Raw genomic sequence first — 19,331 nt, 5'->3', positions numbered from 1 at the left:
TTTAGAAGACAGAAACATTATCGTTTTAAAACCCCTAATGAGCAATTTTCTAGAAGAGGTCTTTTCCTCCAGTTTATCAGATATGCTGAAGCATTTGAACACATCTTGCTGTCCTCCTAGGGTTTTTTGTGTGTGTGTTCCATCATCCATCTATTTCTCTCTGTTTACTGTAAACTAACTGTATCTGACTGTATCTTTGGTTTGGAACCAAAAAGTTTACATACTAAACTAAAACCTTTGGAGAAGCACTAAAAAGCTCTGTGTGTCTCAGTGAGAACGGCGTTGAAGATGAGGAAGATCTCTATGACTGTGTGTACGATGATGATGAGGGAGGAGAGGTGTATGAAGACCTGATGAAGGTCGAGCTGGTACAACCGCAGGTGAGTTCACTGAAATGCTTTATGTATAAACATGGTTTGGGGTGCAAGTCATAAAATGTCCTCTGTTTCACACTCTCTTGCTGCTGTGATTACAGAAACAGGCCGAGACGGACATCCGAAGCTGTTGTCTGATGGAAATCAAACAGACCGAGGAGAAATACACAGAGACGCTGGACTCCATCGAGAAAGTGAGGCCTCTTTAGAACTGCACAGTCAGTCCTTTAATGCATTGTGTGAAATCTGTCAAGTGTGTGCTAGATGTAATGGAACACATCATTTGTATAAAGACCATAGTAACCACAGGTAAAACCATGGATGAATCTTTTTACCATGTTTAGAAGTAACTTACTGTACAATATTTTACCAAGATACCATGGCTGCTGGCAAAATAACATATAAATACCATAGAATACCCGTTATTGTTACATATGCCCTCTGATAATAAGATTGTAAGCCAACATTATCATCAAATTAAAGAAATTACAATGACAAAAAAATCAGAAAATAATGTATGGTTTTGAAAATGATATAAAAAGCATCCTAAACACATTTAGAAATTGTAAAAATAATAATAATAATAATAATAATAATAAATATATATGTATATATATATATATATATATATATATATATATATATATATATATATATATATATATATAATTATTATTATTATTATTATTATTATTAATACATTTGTTTTCAATCTTGGTATGAATATACATTTCTATTGCAGTTAAAATTATAAAACCATGGTCAATTGCTGTTGTATTTATTTATGCATTTTTATTTATAATAATAATAATACTTTATTTGTTTATTTTAAATCTTAGTGTGAATCTAGAACATTTATATCATAATAACTATCATAAAACCAAGGTAAAATTCCACAAAGATTTAACATATTGCAATACATTAGCTTATCCATAGCAACTTCTTAAGTTTTTTTTTTCACCCACAGTTCTTTATGAAGCCTCTGGGACAGTCCCTGTCCAGAGTGGAGATCGAAAAAGTGTTTGTCAATATACCAGTGAGTGACAAAACTGCCTCTATCATAGAACCCATTGAATCTGTGTGTCAGTGTCTTTATCGCCTAATATTTTTAATGTTCTGCATTGCACCAGGACCTTGTGAAAGTGCACATGAGTCTTCTGAGGGAAGTCCAGGATTCAGTGCTCATGCATAATGCCAGTAACCTGTATCAGATCTTTATAAAATACAAAGAAAGGTGATTGATTTATCCCTTTAGCTCTTAAAAGAACAAAACCTTTCTCCTTCTCACATGTGTCTGTTTTCCTGTGTGATAGATTAGTCCTTTATGGGAAGTACTGCAGTCAAGTAGAAATAGCCATTGCATGTTTGGATGACATCTGCAAGAACAGAGAGGACGTCAGGCAGATGTTAGAGGTAAGACTCTATTTATTTGCTGTTAGACAGTGCCACCTGGTGGTTGAGAAGAGTGCATGATATTTCAGAATATTTTATTTTAACATTTTGCTCTCTTCATTTATTAGCAGAACAGTCATATCACAGTCACATATGTGTTTTTTAAATTTCAGTTATGTTCCAAGCGAGCCAATAATGGGAAGTTTACTCTGAGAGATCTGCTGGTGGTCCCAATGCAGAGAGTTCTGAAGTATCATCTGCTTCTACAGGTTTGAAACCATTTTGCTGTATTCCTGACAATAAAACACGTTATACCTGAGCATTTAATTAAATACTTTAAAGCAGTCTTATTTCAGAATAAGATATACTATTGTAGTTTTTATCAATATATTCCTATAATGATTTTATTTTATATACAAATTAAATTTTGGTGTGCGTTTTTTCTTCTTCTCAGTTTTAATTAGAGTTACATTAGTACATCAACTAACCTAAAAAAATATAATAATGTGGCACATTTTAATATGAATACAGAACACAAAATAATGTAGTAATGGTTCAGAACAAATTCTACACATACTAATAATATTAATAATAATGCAAAACTAATAAACTCTCTCTCTCTCTCTCTCTCTATATATATATATATAGACACATGCTATAATTCATATTTTTGTATGTTTTGGTATAGTTTAAGAATATTTTCTGAATCATATGCACTGACTATTATGCAATAATCGGTTATAAGGAATAGAGTAAATTCTTCTTTCATGTTGGTTTTAAAATAATGTTTTACTGCTAATGTCCACTAGAGGCAGTGAATTCCGTGTTTTTCTCTTCCACATAGAAGCAGCATAATACAGGTTTGAAATCCAATAGTAGTGGGCTGTGTAATATATACCAGATTCATCCAGTAGGGGCAGTATAATCCACATAATGGACAAGCAGCGTCCTTTTCCAGTCCTGTATGTTTGATCTGGCCCTTTTCCACAAACATCTCACGCAGACTGCCATGAATATTTCAAAGTGTGTCTCTGTCCATCACACGTTAGGTCTACTGCATGACCCAGCTATGAGGGGCTTTAGAAATAAATATGAAGGAAGGTGAGAGAGAAATAGGAAAGCATAGAGAAGGAGATGGACATAGCGTGTGTGGACTGAAGCCACAGTGATCCTCCTGCTGTTGCAGGAACCTTTCAGCTCTCAGCGGACAGAACAGCGAAGGTGTTTTCTGTGTGTGAGTGTGTGTGTGTGTGGGCATCTATTTAGCATGTCTGCAAGACTGTCCACAGCTCAATTCACCTCCTTGCCGATCTGGGCAGCTGTGGGTTTAGAGAATGAGTGTGTGTGTGTGAGTGTGTGTGAGGCAGGCTGTGCAGATAGAACGCCTGTCTGTCTGCTGCCCCTATGGAGAGTAGGCTAGCTTACGACAGACTGTCTTTCTCTGCTCTTTAATCTGCTGGAGGAAGCCTTGGCCAGTGAGAGAAAGAGCAAACCAGCTTTACATAATGAGTTATGATTCATAACTAATCTATTATGACAGATTCTAATATTTATATAATTAAATTAACTAATCTTAAACAATTATTCTTTATTTTAAGCAAAATTATTATTTATTTATTTACTTATTTCTTTTTACATTTGTAATTTTTGGGGGGTTAAGAAATTAATACTTAATTTACAAAGGAATTTATCTAAAATAACTTAATCTAAAATACTATAATAACTAAATTTTCTTTTTTTTTTTTATTATTATTCCTCAACAGTTTCTGAAAAAAAGTATAATAGTTTCCACAAAAATGTTAAGCAGGTGACTGTTTAAAACATTGATAATAATGAAAAATGTTTCCTGATCATCAACATCAGCCAATTAAAATGATTTCTGAAGGATTCAGTGTTATTTTAGTATTATTTTATTATAGCTTTTATTAATATTTTGAAATAGCTTTTTTTTGCCATTTTCTTTGTTTTCAATTCATATTTACATTTTTAGTAATTTTGTTATACACGTTTGTCATTTTTATTAGCTTTTGTTTTTCAATGTTTTTCATATGAATTTATGTTTAATTTATTTTGATTGTAGTTTTGCTTTTCAGTTATTTCCAGTTAGTCATTTTAATGCCTCAACTTAAATTTATGCAAGGCAACATTTCTAATTTCCATTTAGTTTAAGTTTAGTTTAGTTTAATTTGAATGAACAGCAGTGTTTTTAATGGTTTAGTAACAGCTCACGGTAATAACCATGAAAGTTTCATGTGACACTGAAAAGTAATGGCTGCATGCTGAAAATTTAGCTTTGTTATCACATAATAACAGTTATTATAAAATGTACTAATACTTCAAAATATTACTGTTTTAGTTGTATTTTGGATCAAATAAATGCCTTGGTGAACATGAGACTTCTTACAAAATAATTAAAACAGATTTACCAACTCCAAAACTTTTGAATGATAGTGAATGCCCAGATTGTGAAAATCATATTTTTACTGTAAACATACAAAGAAGGGGTTGTCCAAGTAATGGTTATAAATCAGGATGCAAAAGTTACAGACATGTAAAGTTATGCATTTTATGAGCTAAGGCGATAAATATCAGTTTAAATTGGTAATACAGTATGACAGTAACAAAGCAACCAGAAGTTGATGAGGAGCAGCTGTGATGCAACATATTTTGACCAGAGTTTGAACAATTGTATAGTTATTGGATATAAAAAGGTACAAAGTGGACCAGACATTACAACAGTACTGCTATGCTGGCTTGAGAGTTTTACGTTGAATGATATTCTCCTGGAATTCTGAAAACGTTTGGATAAGAGATTGGCTGCATTTGATTTCTTCAGTAATCTCTGTGTTAGTGTCATACCTCCTTTCTCTCTCTCTCTCTCTCTCTCTCTCTCTCTCTCTCTCTCTCGCTGTGTGAGGGCAGAATGAAGTGAGAATGAAAAATAAGGTGATGTCCGTCTTTCTGCTGATAATAATGCGCAGGTTCAGCTTGACTGACGCAGGGGATTTGGCTTGTGCTGGATGGCAATATATCTCTTAGGCCAAAAGGAAGCCATTCATCAGACCCGAGTAAAGGACATTCATAGCACCCTCCCTTATCCTACAGACTGGCCCAGATGTCTTGTTTACTTCATCCCCGAGCAGGAAGGCAATTTCAACCCCACAAAAACCTTTTGCTTCTCATTTTTAATTCTTGAACCTGCGATGCAGTGTGGGATATTATTTCAGATTGGGTGTGTGGGTGTCTGTGAGGCCAAAAGAGAAAGATAGGAGGACATTACACACGGTGTATGTTTGTATTATCATCGTATTCTAATGCTTGCCCCATTAGCATTTTTTTTTGCCTTAGTCTTTGAATTGTATAAGCGCCACCTTCGGGGTGTATTTTTTTTTTTTTTTGTAGTAGGGACTGATGAATATACATGCTAAATCAATTATAATTATTTTTATGTAACCTGTGAAGTAAAAATGAGAACTTTAGTACATTTATTAATTCATTAGATGTCATTTTAAATATTAGTTTATGTTTTTGCTATCAACTATAATTGCAATTTTATGCCAGGGAGTGTATAATAGGAGTGTTTTGAAGATATATATATTATTTTGATTTTATTATCAATTTTTTATTTATTTATTTATTTTTTTGATAGGTTTATGTACTGCTCATGTAGCAAATAAATGATAAAAAATGCAAGGGCAATAATTTAGCTATTTTTGTTTTTCAGATCATATGAAAACAAATTATAAAAATTAAGACAAAATAAATTATTATAATTTTATAATAATAATAATATAATCTATAATAAGTTTAAGTCCCATTCTCTTTCACTGAATTAGAGAAAAAAGCCAAATTATCATTCTCACAGTTACTTGTGTTATCTTAATTCAAAACACAGAGTGTTTCAGTTGACTTCTATGTACATTTTCTCTCTGAATTGTTGGTAAACAATCTACACGGTGATGAGTAGGAGTTATGAGAGCGTGCGAGAGTGACAGATGTCCTCCAGCATGGCTTCGCTCCTGTACATCTGACTGTCTGCTGTGTTCATCATCATCTGGTGATAATGAGACACTTAGACATGGGCTGTGAATACTCAGCCATCTTATATCCCGCTTCCTTCCTAACAGGAACTGGTGAAACACACCCATGATGCCACAGACAAGAGTAATTTACGGCAGGCGCTGGATGCCATGAAGGTGAGTTGAGTGTTTTGAATATCTATTTCATACGCTGTATGTTGCAGGGACTTCTGGGTAGGGGTCCTGAAAGTCTGGACCAGTGTGAGCGCTCATATGAACCATAAAATGACACATTGGGCCTATTACAGTCTTCGCCTGACACCTAGACCTTTTTTTTCTACTCTCTAGCTCCCCATGATTGTGTAATTTATACCAGAATTACCCAGATTTTTTAAATGAAATCAAACAAGATTGAGGGACATTGTCCAAAATGAAATGTTGCAATACTGCATTAAATCCAATTATATTGCAGTAAAATATATTCAGTTGATATATATATATATATATATATATATATATATATATATATATATATATATATATATATATATATATATATGCAATGTTTTTTCCCCTTTTTTTTCCCTTTGTCTCTTGGCAAGCCATGGCAGGCCAAATTAAAGGTCATCACAGGCCTTTTTTATCCCCGATCTTGAATGATATAAGAGGTCTTGTTTAATTTGAAATTACAACAGTGACACATTTCTTTCTCTTTTGGTTTGTTTGGGAAGTGCATGCATTATCTTTTTTGTAAGAAAAGCTTTTGTTGAAAATCAATGTGGCCCTCTTGACTCAGACATGATCAAGACGCTGACGAATGCATCTTGACAGGTAACCGTCTGCTAATTGAGGCAAATCAAGCTGAGAAGATTGTGCAGATTGCACCGAGGGCTGTGATGATTTCATTTGGATAAATTAGCCACTTAGCATTGATTGGGGTATCGTGCTAACGCGGTTAACCTCCTCAAGTGCTCCCCTTTAAAGATCCTCGCAGTGGGCGATCCAGCCCCCCGCTCTCTGATTATTCTAGATACGCGATGATAAATCAGTCGCTAAACTCCACTCACAGGAATGGCGGGCACTGTGTTTTGGAATGAGATTTTTCATGTGAGCCTTCTTTTTTCAGACGCTAAATCTTATTTTACATTTTTAGACGGAAATGACTCCCTTGAAAACATCACATGGGCCAACATTGTCGATAAAGAAGCTAGGGAGGAAGTATTGTTATTTTTAGCGCACAAATAGAAAGACTTCCTTATGTTTCCTCAGGTCAAAGTCTCAGCGTGTTACATGTGATGGTGTTTTGTTTGTGTTTCCATCTCTACAGGATCTGGCTCAGTATGTCAACGAGGTGAAGAGAGACATCGAGACTCTACAAAACATCGACCAATACCAGAAATCTATAGAAAACCTTGTGAGCAAAATCACACCTTTCATATAGACTACTATTTAAAAAGCAGTTTTTGGGGAGGCTACTGTAGTCAAACTACAAATTATATAGCTACATCTTCAGATGAAGATCCCTTATTACAATGGAATTGTTTTAAGCCTTAAATTGTTTAATTTGCCCTAAATAAGTAAGTAAATTCAGATTCCATTTTAGAGGTTTTTATCAAATATTGATTTTAAGAACCTTAAGATTTAATCTTTTTAAAAATTAGAATACTATTTCACACTGTGATATTGTCCAAATTGTTTATTAGTACACATAAATTGTTTTAAATGTATTTACTTACAATTGATAATTTATTTATAATTTATAATGAAATATATATATATATATATATATATAATATGATTTATCATTATATAAAATGATCAAGTATATATATATTTTTAAAATTGTATTATTAATTATAAATTGTAAATTAATAAATACATTTGATTTGAAGTGGATTTTATTATTTCTTCAGCTCGCTCTGTTAAAATTCTGTGCATTCCTTTTTATGCTACACTTGAAAAAAAAATGCTACTGTATTGTTCTGGAAAAGCTGAACTATTTGAAAAACACCCAAGATAGTGTCAGACTACTGAGAAATGCACTGATTTGCATGCCTACTTTTAGTTAGTTTTCCCCCAACACTGTTAAAAGAAGTTAAGCAGTGACAGTATGAAGCTTTGAACAGTTTTATGAAGAAAGAAACATGTACTGTAGCGTACAAGCATGTTTGTATTGAGTTTGCACCTTTTTTGTGTTCTGCAGAATCAGTCTCTCCGTAACTATGGGAGACCAAAAGGTGACAGCGAAGTGCGAGTAGCTTCAGTCGACAAACGAGCCAAACAAGACAGGTGAGATGATTAAACTATGGAATACGGCTCAGCCTGAAACTCCGCAGGTCTTTACTGAAGCCTAAGGGTTATGAAGGTGTAGCCCTCAAGCACTACTCGCGTTTTCTCTTTCTCTTTTGATCCATGGTTTTCTTCTGATGCAGGCACATCTTCCTGTTTGATTCTGCCGTGATCGTATGCAAACGACGAGGAGATAACTACGAGATGAAAGAGGTGATTGACCTCCACTCCTTCAAGATCACCAACAACCCTACCTCAGAAAGAGAAAACCGAAAGGTGCGCAGCCAGTCTCCTTTTTGCCGCCAAAGTGCGTTGCACCGAAGCCTAGGAAAGCAAATGTGCTGTTATGCTGTCATGCCATAATCAGTTACTGCAGTAGAGAAGCTTCCGTTCACACAGATGGTGTTTCTTATTAAAACCTGTCCAGCGACTGCTAACGAACGCAGCCGACACCAGACACAGCTAAATTAGAAAGCATGATGTTGTTTGTCATATTACATCACGTGCTGCTGTGCCAGGATGATTGTTTGTTAGATAATGTTGTAAATAATACATGTACAAGATTGAGAGAGTGTGTGCAAGAAAGAGTTTTATTGAGAAATAATGCTGGTAAACATATGCCACATAAACATCACTATTATTATTAGGGTTACTCTAGGGCAGTGGTTCCCAACCTTTTTCACCTCGCGGCCCACACATATGTTTGCGCGGCACACTACAAAAAAAATTAACTGACCCTGCTATTGTTGGGTTAATAACTTAGTATTTAGAAGCTAGATTGTTAACTGTATTTACTGAATGAACTATGGCTGTGCGATATGGACAAAAAAAAAAAACCTATCGCGATTTCTTTGATACATTTTGAGATTTCGATTTTAATCACAATTTTGACACACACGGATATGCTTTACATAAATTTTACTACATAAATGCATTCAGGATGATTTTTCATTTAAACATATTTCCAAAAGAAAACCAATTAGAGCTTTATCAAAAAGTTGTAACATCTCTAAAACAGACATAAGTCAAAAGAATCACTATAGTAAAGGTGTAACAAAATGTATAGACTTATGGCAAAAAAATATAAATAAATAAATCCAGATCCAGTGTCCAGGGACTTTTTTTTCTTTTTTGCCATGCATTGTTCATAGAGCTCATTAATGTAGCGGTGACTCAGGTGTTGAAATATATTTTTTATTATACATTATACCGGTTCACACGTACTCTGTTTGCAGTCTGTGTAAGCAGTGCAGAAGCAGCAGCGACAGCGCGTTATTATAACGCGAAAGCACATTAAAATAACGTGTTCTCCCCGTTCGCACGCAGATTTCCTTTGCTCTGTCACAAAACCAGATGTACTTGCTCAGATACTCGCTGCTCTAGTGCGGAGAGAGTGCAAACACTTAAAATGTGTCTCCTCTCACTTAAACTGCATCCTGTGCACTCACAACTCTCTCTATTCTCATGTGCTAGATATAATTTTTTTTATTTCTAGCCTTTTATCGCTTGCAGTGTGTACGCTCTGATCCGTTAACATGGACTCGGAAAAAAGGCGCATCACAGACAGTGTATGAACCTGGAGTTAGGCATATGCCCAGTCTGTTCTGTTCTCGCACTAGGCACATTGCATTCTGATTGGATCATTGGACAGCATACTGCGGGAGGTCAGGTCCGTGGAAAATCGTGCTATAAAGCCATTTAGAAATCGCACACGCTCAAATCGTGATTTTATGACGATTTCTATTAATCGCACAGCCCTAGAATGAACAGGCAATGAACAGAAAATAGCTCGGGCTGGCCAAAAAAAAACAAAAAAAACAAACAAAAAAAAACAAAAAAAACAAACCAAAACAAAACAAAACAAAACAAAACAGATACTGCATTCTTGTGGTTCGCTCACATGATCTACTATTCTTTTTTTTAAATTGGAACATTTCTCTCATTTCAAGGATTCATTAACTTAATTAGATGCGACAGTAAAAAGATTTATAATGTTACAAATAATTTCTGGTTCAGATTCTTTTGAAAGTTCTGTTCATCAAAGAATCTTTAAAAAATATTAATCAGCAAAACTGTATTAACATTGATAATAAAGAATGCTTTTCTCAGCAGCAAATCTGCATATTTCATGATTTCTGAAGGATCATGTGACACTGAAGTCTGGAGTAATGATGCTGAAAATTCAGCTTTGCCTTTACATGAATAATTTACATTTTAAAATATATTAAAATAAAAAAAGAGTCATTTTAAGTTTTAAGAATATTTTACAATATTACTGTATTTACTGTATTTTTAAAAATCTAATAAATGCACTCTTGGTGAGCATAGTAGATTTGAAAACTATTTGCATACAAAAAGCATGTTAATGCCAGGCCTTTCAAAATCTAAAATTTCCAGTCAAATCCCTTGCTGTTCATTAATCGAATAATTTCAGACAGATGCATAACAGCTTATTTAGCTGCATCCTCTATACTTTTGTTCACATTGCACACAAAAAAGATGTTTGTTTTTCAAATCTGACTGTCCACACTTGTCATTTCTTTTGAGTGATGAAACCTGATCCATTTGTTCAGTGAAGTCAATATCTACATCAGGTGCAATATGATGTAAATGTTAACACAATGCCAACAGACGATAACAGGATGACCCTTCTAGATTTGATAATAGCATTTCGTCAGTCTTGCATTAACAACAATGACCCCCTCGCACCATCATGTTGTCTACAAAGAGCTTTGTACTCTCATCCTTGTTAGAGGAGTCTTAGATGTTTCAAATCAAATGGCTTTATGACAGTGTTTGTCTTTGCTTTATCTGTGCATGTGTGTGTGTTTTGCATTTATAACATGGATGTTCTTGCCTTCTCTTTCTCTTCCAGTGGTGCCACGGATTCTACCTCACACACAATCAGGGTCAGAGCGGCTTTGAGTTCTTCTTCAAAACCAAGGAACTAAAGAAGAAATGGCTGGAGCAGTTTGGCATGGCATTGTGAGTGTGTCTTTTGTCGGCTCTGAAGCTCTGCACTGTACTGTCTTGTTTTTCAGGTTTGTTATCTGTCTTGACAGCAGACACAAAAGCATGATTTATCCACGACAGTATGTCCTGGCCCTGATTCAAGACAAAACTCCATTAGTGTTTATTTTTACTACAGAACAAACGCAGTAATGAGGACAGACTTGCTGAGCCAAGCATTGTTGCAGTAGCATACCTTATAAAAAATAATGTGACCCAAAGGGTTTTCATTCCTTCAGAATGGTTGGTTCAGTTTTGCAGGTAGACTAGTATATACCAAGTCATTTTCTTTTATTAAGGTTGATTGTTAAAAAAAAAAATAAATATATATATATATATATATATATATATATTCTACACTTTTGCAGCAGGTATTTTTAGTCTTAAAGTCTACTTTTATTGTTTCTTGCACCAAAACCTATTGTAATTTAGTGTTGTATGACCATTTTTTCTAGGATATGGACCACTTTTATGTTAATTTGATGGAACTTTAATTCTTTTTTTATGCTTTATTTATTGTAGTTGCATGGAACAGAGTGACTTGTCTATTATTCAAAATTTGCATGGGTCTGACACAACATTGTCATTTATTTGGGTGAACTGTTCCTTTAAACAAACAATTTTTGTTTACATATCATGCTTTAAATATTTATATATGTAAAAAACTGGGTGGTTTCTGATGTCATGTTGCACATTAGAATATGTCTACATGGTGTATCAAAATGCAGAAGAAATCCTATGATATTTGCCATTTAATTTATACCCATCCAGAGGCCTTTTTATCTTCCTTCACTTCAATTTGATTCCATTTACTATTCTTAGGAGACTAAGATTCAAGTAAATCTTTGTATTATGAAATACCAAGGCAATACGTGATCCCAACAATGAGTAAAATGTAGATGAAAACTGCAATAAACCATCAGTCAAGTAATTTACCAAATTTCATGTATATCCAAAAAGGGCACATCCATGAAAAAACAAAAATGCTTGGAATAAGGTGAGAGAAAAAAAAAACTGTAATGCATCAAAGACAGAAGACAGGGCTCTGATTAATTAGATAACATGTTTTTAACAGATTTATCTGAAGGGCTCATTAATCCTGGAGAACAGTGGTGAGTCAGTGCACATTTTCTCTCTGTCATGTGCCATCAGATCACTCCGCGGCTGTTGTGATCACTTGCCAATTTCATGACATCAGCATGCACAGACAGCTCTCTCATCTGTCCGTCATTTGTTAACGCCTTTATTATAAGGGCACTTGCCACTCAAGAGTTATTCGAGATGGATAGATATGGAAAAACAGAAAGGAGGTGGAGGGTTTTGGATTATAAAACAGTAGTAGTGCCATAGACGGCATCATGACTCCTGCCCTGCTGGTGCTGTAATTACACTAATACAGCATCACTATTGCTTTCTATTTTAAATGATTTTAAAATGTAATTTACTCCTGTGATGCAAAGCTGATATTCAGCAGCCATTACTCCGGTCATCATCCTTGAGAATGTTTGAGATACACTTGTCTTCAGTAACAGTTTATAAATCAATTTATTTTCAAGAACTTTATCTACATTACTATATAATTAAACAAATTATTAGTTTGAATATACTTAGAAATGTCATTTTAAATATGTTTTATAGTATGTGCAGTACATTCAGGGATTCAAGTAGCATCCTAGCTTTGTGGCATTTAATTTTGGTTTTCTTTTTTTTTTTCAGAAAATGCAAATATCTAGTTACCCTTATGTGTCTTAAGAGAAAATCACAGCTGATTGGATGGTGGGAGAAGGCGACAGATGGAAACGAGCAGTTCCGTGTTCATGAGTTATGTTTATGCAAATAGGTCTTCAGACTTGTTTTTAACAGCCACTTTCTCTCTCCCTTTCTGTCTCAACAGATCGAACATCTGTCCAGAGAGCGGGAAAAGTAATTTCCATGAGTTCCGCATGCACACCTTTGAGACGACCACATCCTGCAGCTCGTGTGAAATGCTGCTGAGGTGAGCTCACCATATCTATCTATCTATCTATCTATCTATCTATCTATCTATCTATCTATCTATCTATCTATCTATCTATCTATCTATCTATCTATCTATCTATCTATCTATCTATCTATCTATCTATCTATCTATCGTTCTGTCATACTGTCTATTGTTCTATATATCTATTCATATATTGTTTGATCTATCCATAATTTTGAATTATTGTTCATTTTCTCAGAGGAGTCTTCTATCAAGGGTACCGCTGCTCCAAATGTGGTGCTGGCGCCCATAAGGAGTGTCTTGGTAGGGTGGATTTCTGTGTCAAAAGCAGTGCCGGTGAGCCCCGCATTCAACACAACATACTCTTTCTAGTAATTTCTGTACATACACATTATGAAGCGTCTATTTGCAGAGCTGCGCTGGAGCCTCTGGCTCATGTTTCACCGTTATGTGATGGCTTACCTTGCTGTACGCTTATGATTGACCTACACTGTAGTGTAACTTATAGGGCAATAAAAGCTGTCAACACCCAGAGATTCCTAATAATAACCTAGGCCACGTAGAAAAGTGTGACGTGTGATGACAAACAGACAAACAGGCTTGGTTGGCTCCTTGAACCTATGATGTATGTATGTGTGTACGCGCCTGCCAACAGTGCCAGCTCTTATTGTTCTAGGCATTAATCAGGGCTGCCGCAGAATTTCCTTGTTACCATTTTTATGCACAGCTGAGCTCTCTCTAAACCCTCATCAGTTCTGCATTCCCCATGTCCTATTAGCTATTTTGTTTGTGCTTTCAACTAGCAATAAGAGTGTGGATTTATATAATACATTCATACGATTTATTATGCAGAATTCTACAGTTTTCAACCACCAAAAATATGCAAAAAAAAAAAAAAAACGGGATTCTGGGATATGCAAAGTATATTTCATGATCTCTCAAAATTCTGGTACCTCTGACTCATTATCTCACATCACAGGACGAATGATTTGAGAAGCACAATACAATAATACAACTTAAAGACAAATGAGAATGTTCACTGAAAATGAAGGAAGTGTGAAAAGCTCCATGCAGAGGGTGTGTTTGTCAAGTCTGGCCTCTTTGTTGTTTTGTACACAAGATTCCACTCTGTGTGTATATCTGTACGTCTCTGTCTCTGTCTGTGTGGGTGTGTGTATGTGTGTGTGTGTGTTTGTTACTAGCCCTACTAGAGGTGTACACTAGTGCAAGAGGACAAAGTTCACTGTACACTCCAAGTACAGGCCCGGCCTTTCCCTCAGGAGCCAATGAGACTGGCTCCTGGTGCATAACTCCACGTAGTCCGGCCCCTCATATCAATTTAGCTCGCACAGCTGTCAGGTACCTGCAGCATAGCAAAACAAATCGTAAAGGTTCACAGCACAACATGTTCCACACACTCTATTGACATCGTCTGTACATTGTGTTCATCTGAAAGTGTAGATTGACTCTAACCATGCCTGTCTTCAACATCTTTGCAGATTCCAGCTCTTTCGGACCACAGGTGAGGTTTTTGTTCCTTTTCCAGTGAATCTGTAAATTTAGTTTTGTCATTAACTTCTATTGATTATCATTTAAAATTAGTACTAAAATTATCTTACAATGCATTTTAAAGTTGCTGCAGCATTATTCATGGAATTGTTGTTGAAGAAATATGACTTTATTAAAGTTTGATGCAGTATTTACGGAGAAACATTATGAGATTGTTTCTAGCCCAGAGTTAATGCAGTTTAGGTTGATATACAGTACAGACCAAAAGTTTGGAAACATTACCATTTTTAATGTTTTTGAAAGAAGTTTCTTCTGCTCATCAAGCCTGCATTTATTTGATCAAAAATACAGAAAAAACAGTAATATTGTGAAATATTATTACAACTTAGAATAATAGTTTTCTATTTGAATATACTTAATGTTACGGATCACTCGGAGACAGAGGAGTAACAGATGAAAGATGTAGTTTATTAAATGGACACAAGCAGAGGAGCGGGAAGTAAGGAGTGGATGGGTGCTGGGATCCGTGCCGGGAAGGAGGGTACCACACACACGCACCGTGGGGTCTTTGGGAGGATCTTGGAGGTAATCCTTGGAGAGAAGACGGAAGAAGAGACTTCGGAGGTTATCCTTGGAGAGAAGGTAAAGAGGAGTTAGTCCTAATAGTTAGCGCAGGAATGATCTTGTCGCGAACGTGACCGGACAATGACTGAGTGCGTGTGTGTGGCTTTTGTGGTGCTGAGGTGGATGAAGGTGATGCGGATCAGGTGGTGGTGATTAGTACTCAGGTGAGGGTGTGCGTCGTGATTGTGTGGAGGAGGAACCTGGCGTGTTTGTGACAGTACCCCCCTCCCCAGGGCCCGCTCCTGAGGGCCGGGGACCCCGACGTCGTGGTGGGCGTCCTCTGCCCCTGGGAGCTGGTCGGTTGGGGTGTCTTGAGTGGAAGGTATCCAGCAAGGAGGGGTCCAAGATGTCGTTGCGTGGGACCCAGGAGCGTTCCTCTGGACCGTAGCCTTCCCAGTCCACTAGATACTCAAGCTGCCCACCACGCCGCCGGGAGTCCAGGATGTCCTTGATCGAGTAGGCTGCGCCGTCATCTAGGAGGAGTGGAGGGGGGGCTTCCGTCTCGCCAGGTTCTGTGGAGGGAAGAACAGAAGGATGGTGAGGTTTCAGGTGTGAGACATGGAATGTGGGGTGAATCGGTACTCGGGAGGAAGTTGCAGTTTGTAGGTGACCGGATTGATCTGCTGAGTGATAGTGAACGGGCCAATGAATCTGGGACTAAGCTTGCGGCAGGGTAGACGCAGGCGGATGTCCCGGTAGACAGCCAGACCTTCTGACCGGGTTGGTACTGGGGGGCCTCGGAACGGCGAGGGTCGGCTGCCGTCCTGCGTCTACGGAGCGCCCGTAGAAGTTGGTGATGGGCCGCGTCCCAGACCCTCTCGCTCTCCCGGAACCAATAGTCGACCGCGGGAACGTCAGAGGGCTCTCCAGACCAGGGAAACAGGGGTGGCTGGTAGCAGAGTACGCACTGGAAGGGTGTGAGTCCGGTGGTGGGTTGACGGAGGGAGTTCTGTGCGTACTCGGCCCACCCCAGGAATTGGTTCCAGGAGTTCTGGTGGCCGTGACAGAAGGTATGGAGGAAGCGTCCGATCTACTGCGGTCGATGGTATAGCCAAGGAACTGCACTGAGGGCTGATGGAATGAGCACTTCTCTGCTTTTAGGTAGAGCTGGAAGTCCCTCAGGCGTTGCAGGACCTCCGCAACATGGCGTCGATGTTCGGCCTGGCTCCGGGATTATATCAGGATGTCATCGATATACACTAGGACGAATTGATGGAGGAAATCCCGGAGCACCTCATGCATGAAATCCTGGAATACGGAGGGGGCGTTTACTAGCCCATACGGCATCACGCAGTACTCGTAGTGGCCAGTAGGGGTGATGAAGGCGGTCTTCCACTCGTCCCCCTCGCGTATCCGGATGAGGTTATACGCGCTGCGGAGGTCCAACTTGGAGAATACAGTGGCACCACGAAGATGTTCTAGGGCCCCTGGGACGAGGGGAAGAGGATAGCGAAACTTCTGAGTAATTTTATTCAGGGCTCTGTAGTCGATACATGGCCGCAAACCTCCATCCTTCTTGGCCACGAAGAAGAAACTCGAAGCAGCAGGGGAGGTAGATGGGCGGATGTATCCTTGAGCCAGCGCCTCCCTGATGTAATCCTCCATGGCCTTCTCCTCGGGAACGGATAGGGGATAGATCCGTCCCCTAGGCACTGGTTCACCCGGCAGCAGATCTATGGCACAGTCCCATGGCCGGTGTGGAGGCAGCTTGGAGGCCCGCTTCGGGCAGAAAACATCACTGAAGGGGGCGTAGCTCTGGGGTATGGAGATGGATTGGTTGATGACAGGGCTTTCAATAGAGGTGGTGTAGACTGGTAGTGATTCGGAGGGACGTTCCACGGGAACTGGACAGCCGGAGATACAGGATTGAAAGCAGGCTTCGCCCCACTTCAGGATTTCTCCGGTCTTCCAGGAGATTACCGGGTTATGCTGCTCCAACCACGGGCGCCCTAGGATGACGTCAGCGGTGGAATCCTCCAGAACCAGCAGATGAATGTTCTCATGGTGAAGGAGTCCAGTTTGGAGAGAGATTGGACCCACGCAGTGGCGTACATACTTCTTGCTTAACGGCCTGCCGGTGATGGTGTGGATTTGGTAAGCGGCCGCCGTGGACGAGGTTGGGAGACTGAGTTGACGGCAGAGGGCGCCGGAGATGAAGTTGCCGGCTGACCCAGAATCGAGGAGTGCGGAAACTGGAAGAGACACATCAGCCGCAGTAAGTGTCACAACAGTGGTGAATGGTTTCATAGAATATCGTGAAGGAAGGATGGCACTCACCATGGGACGAGGAGGACGGACGGGGCACCCAGCTATGGTAAGCCCCGGAGCTGCACAGTACAGACAAAGATTCTGGGCCAGCCGTCTTTGACGCTCCGCCATAGTGAGGCGGTAGGAGTCCACGACCATGGGCTCGCTGGCTGGTTCTGGGGAGCTGACGTTCTCTGGCCGGCAGAGCGGAGAGGAGGAATGCGCCTGGCGCTCTTCTAAGCACGACTGCATACGAGTGGCGAAGCGGATGGACAGCTGGATGAATCGCTCGAGGCCGATGGTATCCTCGTATGCAGCGAGATGCAACCGCACTCTGGGCTCCAATCCTTGGCGATAGGTAGTGAGAAGGGCCTGTTCGTTCCATCCACTAGAGGCCGCCAGAGTCCTGAACTGCAAGTCATAATCATTGACAGACATATTCCCTTTTTTCAAGTTGTATAATCTCTCACCTATAGAGGAGTCCCAGGCAGGTTTGCCGAAAACTTCCCGGAAGTGTTCGATGAAGCTAGAATATGACTGGGTTACAGGATTATTCTGGGTCCAGAGAGAGTCTGCCCATTGTAAAGCCTTGCCTTGTACCTGGGAGATAATGAAAGCTACCTTGGCTCGATCCGTAGGGTACGAGAGCGGTTGCATCTCCAGGACCAGTGAACACTGAAGCAAGAATCCGCTGCATTCCTCCGCCGAACCAGAGTAGGGCGCTGGCCGTGCCATGGGACTGGCGTGCACGGCAGGTGAAGGAGGGATGATAGGATCCGCGGAAGTGCTCGCTGGTGGTGGTGATGCAGGTGCTGACATAAGTGTACGGCGGAGTGCATCTACTAATTCCTGGAAGGGATCCGTGAGGCTCATGCTTGTGTCTCTCGGTGCTGGTCCGGTCATCTGTTACGGATCACTCGGAGACAGAGGAGTAACAGATGAAAGATGTAGTTTATTAAATGGACACAAGCAGAGGAGCGGGAAGTAAGGAGTGGATGGGTGCTGGGATCCGTGCCGGGAAGGAGGGTACCACACACAGGCACCGTGGGGTCTTTGGGAGGATCTTGGAGGTAATCCTTGGAGAGAAGACGGAAGAAGAGACTTCGGAGGTTATCCTTGGAGAGAAGGTAAAGAGGAGTTAGTCCTAATAGTTAGCGCAGGAATGATCTTGTCGCGAACGTCACCGGACAATGACTGAGTGCGTGTGTGTGGCTTTTGTGGTGCTGAGGTGGATGAAGGTAATGCTGATCAGGTGGTGGTGATTAGTACTCAGGTGAGGGTGTGCGTCGTGATTGTGTGGAGGAGGAACCTGGCGTGTTTGTGACACTTAATACATATACTTATAAAAATAATTTATTCCTGTGATGCAAAGCTGAATTTTCAGCATCATTACTCCAGCCTTCAGTGTCACATGTAACATCCAGTCTATCACATGATCATTTAGAAATCATTCTAATATTCTGATTTATTATGAGTGTTGGAAACAGTTCTGCTGTCTAATATATTTGATGAATAAAAGGTTAAAAAGAACTGCATTTATAAAAAATAAAATAAAAAAATTCTAATAATATATATTCTAATAATATATTTTCTTTACTATCACTTTTTATCAATTTAACACACCCTTGCTGAATAAAAAGTATTGATTCTATTAAAAAAAAGAAAGAAAAAAAATTACTGGCCCCAAATTATTGACCAGTAGTCTATATTGTTATTACAAAATGTTTATATTTTAAAAACATAGCTTCTTTTTTTTTTTTACTTTTTATTCATCAAAGTATCCTAAAAACGTATCACATGTTCTGAAAAATATTAAGCAGCAGAACTGTTTCCAACTTTGATAATGAATCATCATATTGGAATAATTTCTAAAGGGTCATGTCATAA

General features: G+C 38.8%; 1 protein-coding gene across 3 annotated transcripts in view; it reads left to right on the top strand.

Annotated features, from left to right (window-relative positions):
• Window positions 1–19,331, top strand: part of LOC132124186 (guanine nucleotide exchange factor VAV3-like) — a 131,739-nt gene that overhangs the window by 96,502 nt on the left and 15,906 nt on the right. For 2 of the 3 annotated variants that reach the window (XM_059535081.1, XM_059535079.1), the window contains exons 5-18: window positions 272–380; window positions 476–568; window positions 1,342–1,410; window positions 1,505–1,608; window positions 1,688–1,787; window positions 1,940–2,035; window positions 5,894–5,962; window positions 7,113–7,199; window positions 7,989–8,074; window positions 8,218–8,350; window positions 10,950–11,059; window positions 12,978–13,079; window positions 13,303–13,400; window positions 14,564–14,586. In XM_059535081.1, the coding sequence (XP_059391064.1) occupies window positions 272–380; window positions 476–568; window positions 1,342–1,410; window positions 1,505–1,608; window positions 1,688–1,787; window positions 1,940–2,035; window positions 5,894–5,962; window positions 7,113–7,199; window positions 7,989–8,074; window positions 8,218–8,350; window positions 10,950–11,059; window positions 12,978–13,079; window positions 13,303–13,400; window positions 14,564–14,586 (1,279 nt within the window). The remainder of the gene's footprint in view (window positions 1–271; window positions 381–475; window positions 569–1,341; window positions 1,411–1,504; window positions 1,609–1,687; window positions 1,788–1,939; window positions 2,036–5,893; window positions 5,963–7,112; window positions 7,200–7,988; window positions 8,075–8,217; window positions 8,351–10,949; window positions 11,060–12,977; window positions 13,080–13,302; window positions 13,401–14,563; window positions 14,587–19,331) is intronic. The other variant, XM_059535082.1, reaches the window with a different exon arrangement.

This window comes from Carassius carassius, chromosome 42 (genome assembly GCF_963082965.1).
Source record: "Carassius carassius chromosome 42, fCarCar2.1, whole genome shotgun sequence".
Taxonomy (NCBI): domain Eukaryota; kingdom Metazoa; phylum Chordata; class Actinopteri; order Cypriniformes; family Cyprinidae; genus Carassius; species Carassius carassius.
Note: the sequence above shows the minus strand (reverse complement) of the source record. Positions and strands in the feature narration are given on the sequence as shown.